Here is a 17,707-nt window from a genome sequence, read left to right on the forward strand (position 1 = left end):
CAGTAGTCACTTGTAGTTTCTGACATCTGCTCAGGAGTTTGTACTGTGCTTGTCTTTTCCTAAAGAGACAGATTTGGAATGCATTTTTAAAAAATGCATGCTTCCTGATACAACTCCCTGTCTCTGGGATGCTTACCTCAAAGATTGTTCACATTGAGAAAGATCTCCTAAAAGTCAAATGCACACCCAAGGCTTGCTTTTTGCCTCCCCTCCCCAGCCTTTGCAGCATAATGATATTTCACTGTTAGAACATTCCTCAAATTTTATGTACAATTTGGCTATCAATTGGCATAATATCATAATGTTAAAATAATAATGTCTGACTGGAATTTATTTTATTTTTTAATTTAATTAAATTAAATTAATGTTTAATCTTTTTTTAATTTATAATTTAATTATTGTTTTATTTTTGTTTTTAAGGTAATCTCTGTTTTTATCCTCACTGAATACTTGTTGGGATGTGCATATCTTGTCTCTATCTCTATCTTTCCTATCTTCAATGGAGTTCCTTTCATTATTTAATTGTTAAGTTGTAAACCACTTAGATCAGTAAAATGCGGGAGTGGTATATCAAATTTTTAACAAACATAAACATAATGACTTTTTTTGTCTAGTTCTTATCTGTTTCTATTACGTTTTATCTATTATTTAACAATTTCTAGATTTTTAATCTACAGTATAATGTCCTGGGGATATTTATGGATGTTTTTGATTTGATGCTGTTATTTTATTTTGTGTTTTATTCTTTCTTGACCCTAGGGTGTAGCAGGAATCATGGTCTTTAGTGGGACCTTCCTGATCCTAACCTACCAGAACCATGGATATTTTTTCCAGGATTGCTACATTCTGGTGCCTGGCTGGCTAGCTGTCATCGTAGCCCTTTTCTTGATTCTCACTGGTGTTCTGGGAATATGTATCCCTATCAAGGAGTCACGCTTTCAACAAGGGAGCGTAAGTCTTTAACTCATGTTAAAACTATTTGCTGACCTGAAATAACTATAGGCCTACTGGAGGAAAAAGCACTTTTTAAAACATTTGGGTAAGCAAGGTTCCAAGACTAAGACTTAGGCGCTCTAGGCAAAACTTCAGCATTGTGCCTCCCTTCACCTCCCTCTCCCAGGCTCAATTAACTTTTAGGCCCCTAATCTGTAAATATTAACCCATTTTTGCTCAAATTTTTATTTTCATTTTTTGTGGCACATTATAATCAAAATTAAACTTCTGTAAATGTTTGCCGGCATGAGCAGCATCTTCCACCTGCTGCTCACGCCACCCTCGGCTCCCTTCTGATGTCATGTTCTGGTTCCGTGACAGGAAGTGATGTCAGAAGGCTGGCACAAGCAGCAGGTGGAATATGCTGCTCACTCTGGCAAACATTTACAGAGGTATGCTGGAGGGCAGAGAGGCGGAGAGCTGCTGGCTGTGACAGACTCTTGCATACACAGCGTACGTATCGTCTATTCTAGTGTATATTTATTTTCTGAATTGATTCTTATGAAGGGAATTTTAAAAATAAATTCTTGAATCTCTCGGTACACCCAGAATCTTTATGGCACACCACTGTGCCGCAGCAAACAGTTTGTGAGACACTGCTTTAATAGTTGGGCTGGCTTTGAAGGTCCCATTGCAAGCCAGCAGGAGGATAGGATTTTAAATTTGATTTGCCTTCCTCCCCCACCAGCAGTTTTCAGCTGGGATCACAATAAACCATTAGTGGGGTTACTGTACCATAAACCTTTTATTTGCAGCTACCTGGGTTTTTCTTCTCACTTCCCCCTTGATCTTGGCACTTGTGCACCCTAAGACTGTTGCATTCTATTGAGTTACAATTTGTATTCTGTTGATGTGTTATCATATTTTTATGTGAATGTTTTACTGTGCTATTCACTATCGAAACAACAAATATCTCCAAAGCGTTCCATAGAAAGACGGAGAAACCAAACCAAAAGTAAAGCCATGGAACCGATGCTTTTGATGTAAAGGTTTAATAAAAGTCTTCATAATAAAAACAAAGTAGTTCAATAAAAGTCTTCACAAATGAAACGATGCAAATCAATAGGATAATACATATGAAACACAGCAAATAGTGTGGTATGGACTCAACATGGTCCTTGTTTTCGGTTAATAATAACCATCTTCTGGGGTCCACTAGGGCTCTGGAATTCTTTGCTGGGAAATGAAGTCAGAGCAGTGGGTGAACAGGTTTCTGGAGGAAAAGTTTCATCTCTTCTGTTCTTTCCATTGAATTGTCATCTTGGATAATTCAGTGCAAAGAACAGAAGAGATGAAACTGGTGCAATGAGTTGTCATACTGAAAATTGAAGTGGAAGGGGTAATTCCCTTGAAACAGCCAGTTTGATGAAATAATGAATTCATGCTGGTTTCCTGTTTACTGCCATAGTTTCCTCTAAGATTGCATCTCTGCATAAGCAAAATCAGGTTAATGGCTTTCAAGAGAGCTATCTTTGAGTTGTACAGCAGTAACCCAGCTTCACTCTTACACCATGTTCTGATATGAAGATACACCCAAGGATAAGCAGCAACTTTCTCTAGGTCTAACTTAACAGTTTATCCCAGGACAAGCAGGCAGAATATTCTCTACACGTGGGTGACATCATCTACAGAGCCCCGAGCGGACAGTCTTGCAAGCAAACTTGCTTGAAGATCTTCAAGCTTGCGAGTGTACCGCGTATGCGCGTGTGCCTTCCCGCCCGAGTCAGGGCGTGCGTCTCCTCAGCATGGCCTCAGTTCTTTGTTTTCCGCGGAGCCAGAAGCCCTGTTCCTCCGCTCTGTGCGATCGGAGTGCCTCTTGCACCGCAGCTTGCTTCTTTTTTATTTTTAAATTCGAGTGAGTCGCTGTGCGGTGTGTTTCCTACCAAAAAAAAATATATATATATTTTTTGATACTTGTCCTTCTTCATCTAATTTGTCATTGACCTGGGGCTCCGGGTCCGACTGGGCCGGCAGACCTCAAGCGGCTGCGGCGGTGGTTTTGGCCTTATGTCCCGGCCTGTTACTGGATTTTAAAAGTGCACTCAGTGCAGTCGGGTTATTTCTATTACTGGCCACACCGTTGGTGCATTGAGTGCCTCGGGACCGATCACCGGGTTGAATCCTGCTCGCGCTGTGCTACCCTTCAGGCGCGGGTGCTTTGTAGAAGACAGGCAAAGATCCTCGCACTTTTTGGGGCCAATGAGCACTCCAAATGAGCACATAATGAAACACCAGGTTTTAACCATGGGCCCATAGGAGGGGCCTTGAGTATCTGAACCAATCAGTCTTAGTCCCTTCCCAGTGCATCCCAGGATGCACCTGAAAGGGGAAGGCCTGCCATTTTGAAGAGGCGAGCCTGTCAGCAGGAGGGAGTGGGCATACCTCCTGCCTAGAGTTTCCAGATTTCCTCTTTTAAAAAAGAGGACTTTTGGCTCTGCCCTGTTCCACCCCCAAACAAACCTCATGTTTCCTTCCCCAAGCTCTGGGCCGTGTCTAGAGGGCCTCTGCGCATACATTGACATCAATGCGATGACACATGCTCAGGCACACATACATGTGATGTCATCATGTTGACATCTGCACATGCACCGAGACCTTCCAGATGCAGCCCCGACTCAGCACCTTCCAAAACCCAGACAAACTGCTGACAAATATCTTGCTACTTGGGGCCATGACACCAATAATGCATCACGACATTCATTCCTACCAGAACACCTGATTTTGGTCACATGTGCAGAAAACAGATAAATCCTATGCAAATACAGGACAACAAACTAAAAGTCCTAATATACACAAACACAAAAACATGATGGTAGATCAAGGCTCATCTAGTCTGCCCATAAATGAAACCCTAAGATGCCAGGCTCTGCATGCAGTAAACACCAGAGAGATAGAAAAAAATACATTTTTTCCTGAACAGTGCAAAATATAGACAACAGATGTAAATTCTGAAAACTGACACATTTCATTCACTAAATTGAAAATAAAATCATTTTTCCTACCTTTGTTGTCTGGTGATTTTTATTTTTCTACTCATCTTTTCCCAGTTTCTTGTTTCACTTCCTTCTGTCTGTGCTTAACTGTTTCCATGGCCGCCTTATCCAATGGCCGGTTTTCTCTCCTTCATTTTCTGCCCTGTATCAATCTTTGTCAAAAATATATACAGGGAAAAGGTGTGTGTGTGTGTATATATATATATATAAGTGTATATATATGTGTATGTATATACCACTAGTACAAAAAGAGGGAGTGAAAATTTTTTTGTATGATCAAAGGACACTACCCTGAATAGTACATTAATTGTTGTTTAATAATGCTATATATATGTAAAGATCAGCTCAGAGACATGGAGGGGTTTTGCGGAAGGAACCTCCCCCAATACCACCTCACCATTGCTAGATCTTCCATACTTTTAAGCATACATTTGTGCCAAATTAATACCAAATTAGTGCGAACAATTCAAAAAGTTCAAAAGTTCTTAACTTAAAGCTTGGTTTCTTGGTTTCAATGTGAACACATTTCGTGCTCCTGCTTCAGGAAATCAAACAGCTTAGAGTCCAGCCACACTAAACAGAATATACTAGGTGGCAGAAACCAAGCTTTAAGTTAAGAACTTTTGAACTTTTTGAATTGTTTGCACTAATTTGCTATTTAACACTAATTTATGCTTAAAAGTATGGAAGATCTAGCAATGATTGGGTAGTGAGGTGGTATAGGGTAGTTTGCTGTATCCATCTTTGGCATTGATTTTAACATTACTTTCTTCCATTTTTCTGCTTCCTCAAATCTATCTACTTACTTCCATTTTTCTGCTTCCTCAAATTTATCTGCTTTTCCATGTCTTCTCTTCCCATCTATCCATATGTACCATCTTCTCCCCTATTTCCATCTATCTATAAACAGGATTTCTTCATTTTCTTCTCTATCCCACTCCTCCCATCCCTATGATCCAGAATACTGCAGCGAGGCTGATCTTTGCAAAAAAGTAAATTTGATCACATCTCTCCGCTTCTGCAAAAACTTCATTTTAAATGTACCTGCTTAACATTTAAGATCTTGCATGGCATCCTTCCTCCTTTAATTCCCCTGTCTTGGAATTCTATAAGATCTGACATTACCAGACCTACTCAAAAATTTAAATTGTCCTTTCCTACGTCGAAAAATGTTACCTACATTGGCAAATTAGGAAAGTCTCTACTTTTCAAAATTACTGAGTTGTGGAATAACTTTCCTGTTCGACTGCGCAATTTGGGCTCCTTCCAACCATTTCAAAAACATCTGAAAACTTGGCTATTTTCAAAGTTGTAAATTCCGCTCCTCTCCATGCTATTCCAAATCCATACTGTATTTTTTTCTCTTTTCTAATTTCTTGTAAACTGTGCCGAGCTCTGCTGTTATAGAGAAGATGCAGTATATAAGCCTAAGGTTTAGTTTAGTTTAACATCTATTGCCATTTTCAAATTAGATAATTTACCGGCAACATCTGGCCCTTAGCTTGGTAGAAGTCAGTGAAATGTCTGACTCTGGTCAGGCTACACTGTTGTAAATTTTCATCAAGGGTCCTTATGCTTCAGATAAATATTACAAATGCTTAGCTATAATGAAAACCTCTAGGCCATAAACAGATCTCTCGTATCCTTTTTGGATCTCTAGTCCTCAGTACTATATTTTTTCTTTATTCACTTGTGGCCTTGGACAAGTCACCTTACCCTCTATTGATTGAGATACAAATATAAGGGTATGTTTCCCTAAAGGCCATTAGAGTTTGGAGGTAACATGGATTTTAACGCTTATTAACTGCAAATTTAATGCTATTCTTCTTGAGGGAATGTTTTATGCAGTTCATTCACTAATCACATTAGCACATGGACTGCTAGGATTTAATGCAGGAGTGCTTAATGACTCCTATTTAGGATCCAGCATAAACTTGGATGTTATCCTTTTAGCGCATGTTATTAGCAGCACAACTTTCTGACTTTGGGCTAGATTCACTAAAATCCACAAATCTAGCCTATTCATGTCCTATCCGTTTCCAAGTCATTCTGGCCGATCGATTCAGTAAAGCTTGTCCATGCAAATGATCAAATTGTAAACAAGCCCCCACGTCTCACTGTAACATCGATCGCGCGTGCGCACTGTCTCCTTGTTGGTTTTGAAGCACATAACGCATGCACTAGCTCTTTAGGACTTCACTGCGTAGAAATGGGGCGGGGTTTAATCGCATATGTCATTGGCGGGCTCCGAATGTGCCTATTGCAAAGCATTGTTGTAAAAAAATGCAATATAAGAACTGTAGTTTTTAACGACCTCTCTTTTTTTTTTTAAGTGCTGTTGCAAGCTGTTTAAGCTGTGACCGTAGCTTTTTGAAAATTTTTTTGGAGAGGTTTAAGGAGAAATAGCATCGGAGGTTTGTGAGCGAGTTGTGGAATTCTTTGAGTTCGTCCTTTTTTTACGGATTTGAAATTTATTGCGCGCTTCCAAACAGCTTAACATTTCTTTCAAGAATAGAACTGTTAAGTTGCTAGAAGGCACAACAGTTAACAGCAGTTGAATGCGCTGGGATCACGCGCTGTTAAATACAGCCTATGAATCCCAGGAGGCTGTGCGGCTCTTTCTGCTGTGAAGCACGAAGCAACCAAAGGCGACTCCGTAACGTCAGATGCACGCGACAATCTAGCTGGAAGGAAGAGGGGGAAGGATAGCTGGCCCTTATAAATTATTTTTGATTTTTTTTTAAATTTGGCATTAATATATGAAATGCACAATGCACAAGGAGAGCATGGGGTTAATCCGCAATTTTCTCACCGTGCACATTACAAATCCGAGATTCATTCCCATGCCATGCTATGCGCATTCCAAAAAAATCAAAAAAATATTTTTAATGCTTATGTACATGAAAGTTTACATATATTTAAAGTTTAAATATCTTTTGGATTTTTTTGCGGGGTAGATATATATTTTTAATGGGGTTCTTAACATGTATGCAGCAGTTGCTAGGCAGGAATAGTTGGCAAGGATGTAAAGCGACTGGTCCTCAGCAGTCAAAACTTTTTGGATCGGAAAGGCCAGTCGGTTAGGACGAAATGGTTTTATGAATTGATGCCTTTAGAAATTTACATGCCTTTAGAAATTTACATGCCTTTAGAAATTTACATGCCTTTTTACTCATTTGCATGCGTGGATCGGATAGGGTGCAAATGGGATCTGGAGGAAGCTCGAGCCATAGTAGGAATCGAGCCATAGTAGGAAAGTGAGCGCAAACCGAGCGGTATACAATCAGTTTGCTCAGTGAATCTAGCCCTTTCTTCATTGTACAAAAGTACTACACCCTCGTCAGGCAGGTTTTTGTCCTCATTCACTAAGATCCATTCTTGATGTCAATCATAATGTCATTGTTTTTTCATTGGACTTGTCCGCTGCCTTTGATCTGGTGGATCATTCAATCTTATTAGACCGTTTAAGGGATTTACACATTATGGATAAAGCTTTTCAATCGTTTCATTCTTACCTTACTGAGCGATCTTACTCTATCATTCTGGCTCTCTTTCAAGTTCACAGCAACTTCAATCAGGTGTCCCCCAGGGTTCAGTTCGTGAGCTCATGCTTTTTAATATTTTCGTTGCGTCGCTTACATTATTGCTCTAGTCACTTGGATTTACTTTCATCTACGCTGATGACATTCAGCTTCTTTATCCATTCAATTCTCAGTGCTCTTAATGATTTCTCGATAATTTCCAAAAAATTAGATGATGTGGCTAACTAGTTAACATTGAATAGGCTGAAAATTAATTCCCAAAAAAGTCTACTATGATTTATTTTATTTTATTTTTTCCTCCACTAAATGCCCATTGAACCTTCCATGCTTCACTCTGTCATACTCCACATCCATTAAAATTCTTGGTGTTAACGTTGGATACCTCCTTATTTCATTCTCGTATCTCTAGAGCTGTTTCTACTTCATTCTTAAAACTTTGCCAGCTTCATTCTGTTCGGTCACTTTTAAATCGTACTTCACTCTGGATTCTCTTACACTCTTTGGTCTTTTCTAAACTCAACTATTGCAACTCACTTTTAATTGGCCTTCCTCAATATCAACACTGTCAACTCCAGCTTGTACAAAATACTGCTCTCTGATTGCTTTACTGTCATTCTAAATATGATCATATTCTCCCTTTGCTCAAAGCAGAACATATGCTTCCAATTGCTTATAGAATTCCTTTCAAGTTTAACGTACAGTACTCTATTTCCAGATTCGGTCTTCAGGTTTTCCCTTATTTCTGGCTAGCCATCTGATCCTCTGCTCACCTCAAAGGAATCTTTGTTCCTCTATCAACACTTGCTAACTGTGTCATCTTTCAGACAGATGTTCTTGGATATTTTACAGGGATTCCAGTTTTTCAGTAATGGCCCCTAGTCTCTGGAATTCCCTTCCACTATATTGTAGGACTGAAAAATCTTTGAAAAATTTTTAAGTCTCAAAGTCTCATTACTTTAAAATAGCATTTGACATTACTCTTATTTATAATTTTTTATTCCCCTTTACCTTTTGTTGTCTTCCTTTTTGTTCTTCATAATATATTGTAAATTTTCCTTCCCTTTATAGCCAAATTGTGTTTGTTTTTATCATGGTTGATTTACCCTGTTTGTCCTTATTGATTATTTTATCATTTTAATATTTTTCATTGTAAACCACTTTGGTTTAACTATCTTGTTAATAATTGCAATATATCAAATAAAGTAACTGTAAACTTAGAATGCACTAGCAGGATAGTTTCTCACCATGCCATGCTTTCTCCCAGAAAAATTCCGTAATGCATGTGCCACAGATACATTACCAAAGAATGTTAACATAGTCTTGCAGTAACCCTGTTTTCACACGTAAAAGGTGTAACACTCTTTAGTAAACATACCCCTTAGATACTGCCTTCTGAGAACAGGGAAATACATTCAGGTACTGTGGGCAACTCACCTTGAATGACCTCTGGAAAGGTGTGAACTGCTAATTTTTTTAACTTAAGCTGTTAATACAATATAAATTTTTGTTAAGCTTTACCTGTTGTACGCCGCCTTGGATGAGTCTTTTTTTTTTTTCCATAAAGACTAATAAATCATAATAAGAGATCTGATGGAGATTTCTGTGGTGGGGATGGGGGGGAAAAAAGGGATTTTTCATTTTTTCTTAGCACTGTAGCCTCCTACACCTCCTCTATTAATCTCTTAAATATGCTTGTTTGTGTGTCTCTTTCTACCCTTTACCTGTGTCTCCCTTTGCCAGCCAACTTCAAGCTTACAGCATAAACTGGAAATACCACAGGTCCAGTGAGCAGGGATGTAGCTATGATTGAGCTGTCTGCTGTCAATCACTGCTCTGTCCCCTCTGTCTGCCTCAAAGACAAAGTGGAATTGTCCCAATCAGAATGGTGCACAAAAAAAGTGTCTTTCAACTCATCTGATAGATCCAAATGCCTTTATTCATCCAAAGTTCCGTAAATCCATACAATGACTCAATGACTCGACATGCACATGTTTCGGCCTACCCGGCCTGCATCAGGAGTCTTGAGAGTCTTCGGGTGTGCAGTAAACCAGAAAATGCACAACCCAAGCTAAACACTGCTTCAAACTTGTTAGAGCACTGAAAAACGCCACGGCCTTGTGGCCCATGTAAACCACTTTGATTGTGTAAACCACACAGAAAGTGGCCTATAAAGTCCTATCCCCCTTTAATCCGTTACCCTAATTTTTTCCTGAATTTATTAATTATAATATATCAGCAAATGCACACCTCTGATATACTGTATTTCAGTTTCTATATCTATTACTATGACAGGTATTCTACATAGGGCTTGAATTTATTTTTGTTTTGTTTTTTTGCAGGAATTATTTACTAGAGCTCTGAAAGGTTCCCCCCCCCCCCTCCACAGTCCTCACTACATTAGGAGATGGTGTTATAGAGGGCTCATCTTAATTTTTCCACCTGGTACACATTCAGTTCTAGCTAAGTCACTATCTGAGATTATAGGGAAGCACATATGGGTCTAAAATTTTATACCCAACTGATGAATAAAATTGTCTGTTGTTCAAATAGGTGTAATCAAACCAGTTTGTGTTCCAATATTGCTGCTATTTCTAGGTCAACATGAACAGTGGTTTTAAACGTTTCCTGTATATATACATTAGAAAGATGTGTTTATCCCTTTTTGATTGCCTTTTGTTGCTGTCTTATTTTGTAGTTCCTGTTCTTCATCATTGTTCTCCTTTGTCTAGAAGCTTCTGGAGCAGTCATGTCTTACCTCTTTATCAACAGAGTAGGTATTTATAGTTGTCCTAGTATGTTTTTTTTTTTTTTTTTTTTAAATTATCATTTTGTTGTTGGTTACTAAAACACTTCAGAGACTGAGAGCCGTACAAAGACTTTTTTTTTGATGGGCTGTGTAGCCTCTCCTAGGCTATCCTGCCTGGATAGCTAGGAACCCAGTTACAGCATTAGTCCTTCACACTATTCCAGAACTTGTGGAATAGTCATATCCTCAACCAGCAGGATGAGATAGAGAACACAGAAGTGAGCTGTATGATATAACCTACCAGGTAACACAACTTTCAGTATTTATATAAATAAGCAGAGTGCATTCAAGAAACCAAGACTCGTACAGCCAGTGGGTATAGTAAGGATAGGAGGCGCCTCCCCACTCCTTCCCGCCCTCCATTCCACACTTGTGCTCTCCCTCCCCATCCTCACATACCTCTAAATCTTTCCCAGTGTGAGTGGCTTCGGCAGCATGCTTCTCGAGCCAGCTTTGGATTTCTCTCTGATATCACTTCCTGGCCCCATGACCCAAAAGTGATTTCAGGCTGGCATGAGCAACAGGCAGAAGTTGTTCACACTAGCAAAGATAATACAGAGGTACAGGTGGGAGGAGGGATGGCGGGATGCAGCAGAGAGGAGCCAGTGCCCCCACCGACTTGGCGCCCAGGGCGGTCCCCTTACTACACCTCTGAATACAGCCACTCTAAACCAAAACCTCTTGCTTTTCTCTCTGGTTGACTGGGTGGTGGTGGTGGGTATTTTTTGGTTGGTTTTTTTTTAAGCAACAAAAACTGCATAACACTCTCCAAAACTCTTTGGCAGTGCAAAGATGGTGTGCAAGTAAGCAGCAAGTACGCCAATACCTCTGAATATTAGTTACAACTGAAATATCAGGAGGGTTTCTGAAATAGTGTGAATGATTAATGGAAAGAGAATTCAGGTAAGACCTAATTTCTCCTTTCATTGTGTCCTTCTTTCTATTCCAGAACTTGTGGGATATCCCTACCAAGGGTGGGTCTCTGACACTTCTGCCTGCAGAACTTCAGCCCCAAACCTGGCCTCTGAACAAGCCAGCACATCCACTTTATAATGCTTGATGAAGGCATGAAGGGACATCCAAGTGAATGCCTTGCAAATATCTTCAGGCAACAATAAAGCTGCCTCCATCCAGGAAGAAGCAGTCCACCTGGAGAGTGCCCCTATAATACAGCAGGAGGCTGCTTCCCTGTGAGAAGATAGGCTCTTTGTCCTATTCAGTAGTCAAAAGCGAGGTTTAGCAGCATCTAAGCCCATGATTGCAAGATGGTTGAAAGAGGCAATTGGCTCAGCCTATTTGACCTTCAAAATTCATTGGTAACCTCCAGATTTCTAAGTAGAACATAACATACATCCAAAAGCCTCAAGCTCACAAACCGATCTCTGCAGTTGTCCTTCCAAAATTAGGGAAGCTTCACAGATTGGTTAATGTGGAATGCTGACACCACCTTGGGCAGAAAGGATGAAACTGCCTGCAGGGACATCCCTGCCTCAGAAAATTGAAGAAAAAGGTCCTAGCAAGATAGAGCCTGAAGGTCTGAAACACAGCGGGTAGAGGAAATAGCCATCTGAAAAATGAGTTTTAACGTCGGATCCTTGAGAGAAGCTTTTTTCCAAAGGCTCAAATGGGGACTTCTGCAATGTTTGAAGAACCAGATTTAGATTCTTTTCTGGACAGATCTGATGGAAAGGAGGCCACAGACAGCCATCCCCTTTGAAAAACCTGACAACGTCTGGGTGTGCCACCAAGAAGAAATGCTGCAAGTGACCTTGGAAACATGCTAAGGCCACCACTTACAAGTTCAATGACCAAAACGCTAATCCCTTTTCTAGATCACGCTGAAGGAATTTCAAGATGTGAACTATGGAGGCAGAGAAAGGAGAATTAACTGTCAACACGCAAGCCCTCAAACATTCTGCATACCCTAGCATAAGCCACTGAAGTGAAGCACTTCCTTGCCTGCCATCTCAACCACGACTTTTCAAGGCCAGGCCATAAGAACAAAGGGGGACTGATCCTCTGCTAACACCGGACACTGATACAGTAACCCCTGAGAGAGAGGAAGATGAATTGACTGCTTGACCAGAAACTGATCCAGATCTGCCTACCACAGTCTTCGTAGCTAGTCTGGAGCCACTAAGATGACAACTGACCATGGAGGAAAAACATACAGAAGGGCATTGGACTGCTACAGCAATAGAAGAGCATCGAGTCTCTGATTGCCTGGCTTTGTCTAGGGACTGAAGAAGTTGCGTCACCTTTGTGTTGAGCTAGTGGCTATCAAGTCAAAACTTGGCTGACTCCAGCAATTCATAATAAAGCTGAAAGATCTCCTCCGACTGCTTCCATTTTCCTGGATCCAAAGATTTGTGGCTGAGAAAATCCACCTGCACATTCAGTGACCCCACTATGGGAGCTTCTGATAAATAGAGCATGTGCTTCTTTGCCCAGCACATCAGGAGAATTTCCACTAAGTGGCTGAGTTTCATCCCCCACCCCCCGCTTGTTGTCATATGACATGGCTATGGTGTTGTCAGAGATCACTGACTAGAAACAACGTAAGAAAGTGTGTGACTACGAAATCATCCTGAGCTCCAGTAGATTGATGAGCCAAGTCATCTCTGTCAGAGACCATGTACCCTGGGTGAGATGAGAGAGTGCCCCTTCTAGCCAGAAAAGCTGGCATCTGATCCCCATCTTCCTGTGGTGCACCGAAAATAGAACTCCCTTGGACAAGTTGGTCTCCAACATCCACCACTGCATGCTCTACCTAACTTGAGTTCATCCACAGAAGGCGAACATTGTACTTTTTGGAGACTGGGTGAAGAGGAAATGTTGAAGGGGTGCCCTTGCCCACAGCACCCCCTCCATTGCAGCTGTCATAGACTCCAGCAACTAGTCATAATCCAAAGTTTGAGGGCTGGTCGGCCAAAGCAGCATGCAAACCTGATGAAGCTCCTCTCCTGTCCTATATTGAACAGGACTTCAAGATACTCTGTTTTCAAGGAGATCAACTTGCTTTTTCAAAATTGATCACCCAGCCTAAGAACCGCAATATGCTCACAATCATTGTTGTCACAGCTTTACTTTCATGAAGGGCTTGAGTTCTTTGGGGAAAATGGGATAGAAAACGAATTACCGGTAAATAATGTGAATGAGCCCTGGTTACCTGACAATACAGGAAGGCTGCCACCAATACCATAATCTTGGAAAATGTCCATGGTGCTGCGACTAGGTTGAAGGGCATGGCTTTGAACTGGAAATATGACTCAGAACTGCAAACCTCGGAAACTGCTAATGAGGTAGACAAATGGGGATATGAAAATACTCTTCCTTTAGGTCCAGAGCTGTAAGAAACTCCTATGACTGAATTAAAGTAATGACTGAGCGCAAGGTCTTCATATGAAAATAATAATCCCAAGCAATAATTGAGGTCTAATGCTGGCTGAAAAGTGCCCTCATTTTTGGACACAACAAAGTAAGTAAGAGTATTGCCCGAGCCCCTGTTCTCATGGAGGGACTGGAACGATCACACCTAGAGTGAGCAAGGATTCCACAATTGCTCAGATGACTGCTTTTTTGACACTCCTTCTTTCAGAAGACTCCAAGAAGAAGTGTGCAACTGGGCAGGGGAGCTCCAGCTTGTAGCCACCTTTGAGGATTTTTTAAGACCCACTGGTATGACATTATCAAGGCTCACTCATCCACAAAGTACTGAAAATGAATTCCTACTGGGAGTGGAGAGGCATGGGCCTGTCTCACCTCATTGAATACTATGGGAGGGACTGGAGAACCTCCCTGACTACAAGGCGGACTTCTTGTCAAAAAAGGGATCTGGGTGTTATTGTAGACAATATGATGAAATCTTCTGCCCAATGTGTGGCAGCGGTCAAAAAATTAAACAAGATACTAGGAATTTATTAAAAAAGGGATGGTTTGTAAGACTAAAGATATTATAATGCCTTTTTATCGCTTCATGGTGCGACCTCACCTGGAGTATTACATTCAGTTCTGATCTCCTTATCTCAAGAAAGATATAGTGGCACTAGAGAAGGTTCAAAGAAGAGAGACCAAGATGATAAAGGGGATGGAACTCCTTTTGTGTGAGGAAAGACTAAAAAAGTTAGGGCTCTTCAGCTTGGAAAAGAGAAGGCTGAGGGGAGATATGATTGAAATCTACAAAATCCTGAGTGGAGTAAAATGGGTACAAGTGGATCGATTTGTCACTTGGTCAAAAATTACAAAGACTAGGGAACACTCGAAACTGCAGGGAAATACTTTCAAAACCAATAGGAGGAAATATTTTTACATTCGGAGAATAGTTACACTCTGGAACGCGTTGCTAGAGGTTGTAGTAAAAACATATAGTGTAGCTGGTTTTAAGAAAGGTTTGGATAAATTCCTGGAGGAGAAGTCCATAGTATGTTAAGACATGGGGGAAGCCTCTATTTGCCATGGTTTGGTAGCATAGAATGTTGCTACTCTTTGGGTTTTGGCCAGGTACTAGTGATCTGGATTGGCTACCATGAGAATAGGTTACTGGGCTTGATGGACCATTGGTCTGACCCAGTAAGGCTATTCTTATGTTCTTACAGTCTGGGTCCAATATGTGGCAAGACAGATTGGAATAGGCTGAAGTTTGAACAGTAACTCCAGCGGTGTAGCAGTGTTGCTAATTCTAGACAAACTTCTATGGCCTGTGTCCAATGTGTGGCAATATGGATAAGGAGCAAGAATCTCAGGGGATAGGGAAAAAACATCTTATAGTGGAGCTTGGCAAGTAAAATGATTAATTACTGGATTGTTGGTTTAACATTGCCTCAAAAATGAATGTAACTGTTGAACAGACTGGATCAGGGATCTCAAAGTCCCTCCTTGAGGGCCGCAATCCAGTCGGGTTTTCAGGATTTCCCCAATGAATATGCATTGAAAGCAGTGCATGCACATAGATCTCATGCATATTCATTGGGGAAATCCTAAAAATCCGACTGGATTGCGGCCCTCAAGGAGGGACTTTGAGATCCCTGGACTGGATGGACCACACAGATCTTTATCTGCTATCGTTTACTATGTTACAAAAGGAAAACTGCCTGTTTTGGAAAACAAACTTTCTGTCTGAACTGCTGACGTGTCTATAACACCTGCTGTGTCAAAATCTGGAACTGGAGGATCCTGAGCAGACCGGATTGAATCTCTCGGCTTATCTTCCCTAGCTCTTTCACTAGGTTACTTAGGTCCTTTCCAAAGAGGCATCTAACCCTAAAGGGGAACTTGACCAGCTGAGACTTTGAGGCTGCATTCGCTGCCTAGTTCTGCAACCAGAGCTACCTTTGAGCTACCACAGCCAAGGACATACCCCCAAGCCAACACTCACAGCATGTCATAAATTTCGTCTGCCAAGTGAGCCAGCCCAGCCTCTAGTTGGGCCATCTGATGCATTTCCTGTGCTACTGACTGCTGGTGTCACTTCACACACCCTGGCCATAAAGGAGCTGCAAATTGTAGCTTGAAGGTCCAAGGAGGCTACATCAAATTATTGCTTTAAGGCATGCTCTATTTTTCTATCCTGTATTTCCTTGAGGGCTTTACCCCCTTCCACCAGAAAGGCAGTCATCTTTGTGAGCGCTGTTATTGATGAATCCACTCTGGGCAACTGAAATTTCTCCTAAGGCAAAAAAGAATACAAATGAGCCATGATTCGTCCCACCTTCAGCCTCATATCTAGAGATTGCCACTTAGCTGCAATCATTTCCTGGATATCTGGGTGCATTGGAAAGGCCTTAGAAGGGTCTTGATAACCCTTCATGATCAACAACCCCACGGCTGGTGCCAAAGGATCCTCAATAGACAGCACTGCTAAAGTGTCTGAAATTAGAGCACTCGGCTCTTCTTTATGAAAGAGCCTCTAAACCTTGGGATCATCTCTATCCTTAGGGAAAGCTTCCACTCTTCCAACGTGCTCCAAAAGAGAAGAACCTGAATTGATGGAAGCCTCCTCTGATGGAGGAGAGAAGACGACCCCTCTGAATGCCACACAGAAGGTCTAAATGTGAGCAGAGGGCAACAAATGTAAAGAGGACCCAGAATCTGCTACCTGTTTCTGCTTTAGTGGGTATGCCAAATGAAAACCCACCATGAAAACTCTGGAAAAATGTAGACTCCTGCAGACTTACCAGGTTTGACTGACTGGAAGAGAGAAACACTGAGGCAGCAATTCTGAGCCTTGCAAGAAGATGCAACGTCTGCACCTTGTGTCTGCAAAATGGCTGCTGTTCCTGCATCATTCTGAAGAGGAGTGCTGACAGTTATTTTCTTGGACCCTGAGTGCCATGGTACTGCCTGAAGACTGCAAAAGGTCCCAAGAACTTCCCTCGCCAACCTTATCTGGATCTGTGTGCATCTTCCACGCCTTCCATACACAACGGCCTGAGGCTTCCCAGAGGACTCCACAGCAAGAGCACTGCTTTGCCGATTCTACAGAAACCAACATCGTGCAGGGCCAAATACATTGCTCTGTTCTCTCCTTTGAGAATAAGACCTGAGCCCCAAATGCTGCTCTGGACAGAAGGGGGAGGCAGACTTGCCCCAGCTGCACACCATTCCCCTGTACTGCACATTTCCTTGTGGAATCCCTAGCACTGAACAGCTGTGCTTCCTTGCTTTTCATGCATGCCATTTATTTGTTTATTTTAAAGAGCTGGAACAGAAAAAAGCTGCTAAAACTTTAGGACTGAAACTGGCCCTTTTTTAATGCACCAGTCCAGAATAAGTTGCCGAGCCTTGCTTCCACATGTTGGTGGGGAAAATCCACAAGTATGAACTCCCACTGGGCAAGCACCTGCGAAGCTTAACTGGACCCAGGAGTAGCCTATCCAGAGCTCAAGGCTAGGAAATATGACTGACTATTCACCTGTTGGAGATAGAAAATACTGAAGGACTATGTTACACCTGACAGGGGTTATATTGTACAGCTCACTTCTGTATTTTCTCCGGCTGCTGATTGAAGGATATGACTATACCACAAGTTCTGGGATAGTGCGAATGATGCTACTGAAAGTAAGATTGTTTGTTTTTTGTTTTGTTTTGTTTTTTGTGTAGCTTTTTCTCTTAGATTAGATCAGTGGTTCCCAACCTTGTCCTGGAGGACCACCAGCCAGTCGGGTTTTCAGGGTAGCCCTAATGAATATGCATGGAGCAGATTTGCATGCCTGTCACCTCCATTATATGCAAATCTCTCTCATGCATATTCATTTAGATAGGTTCCTAAAGGATAAGGGGATTGAGGGGTACAGATAGAAACAGAGGTAGGTTATAGAAATGGTCAGGAACCACTTCACAGGTCATAGACCTGATGGGCCGCCGCGGGAGCGGAC

General features: G+C 41.5%; 1 protein-coding gene across 4 annotated transcripts in view; it reads left to right on the forward strand.

Moving 5' to 3' along the window:
* Nucleotides 1–17,707, forward strand: part of LOC117365597 (tetraspanin-3-like) — a 44,919-nt gene that overhangs the window by 11,561 nt on the left and 15,651 nt on the right. For all 4 annotated transcript variants that reach the window (XM_033956141.1, XM_033956143.1, XM_033956142.1 and 1 more), the window contains exons 2-3: nt 760–951; nt 10,224–10,298. In XM_033956141.1, coding sequence (XP_033812032.1) covers nt 760–951; nt 10,224–10,298 — 267 coding nt within the window. The remainder of the gene's footprint in view (nt 1–759; nt 952–10,223; nt 10,299–17,707) is intronic.

The sequence above is a fragment of the Geotrypetes seraphini genome, chromosome 8 (assembly GCF_902459505.1).
Source record: "Geotrypetes seraphini chromosome 8, aGeoSer1.1, whole genome shotgun sequence".
In the NCBI taxonomy this organism is placed as follows: domain Eukaryota; kingdom Metazoa; phylum Chordata; class Amphibia; order Gymnophiona; family Dermophiidae; genus Geotrypetes; species Geotrypetes seraphini.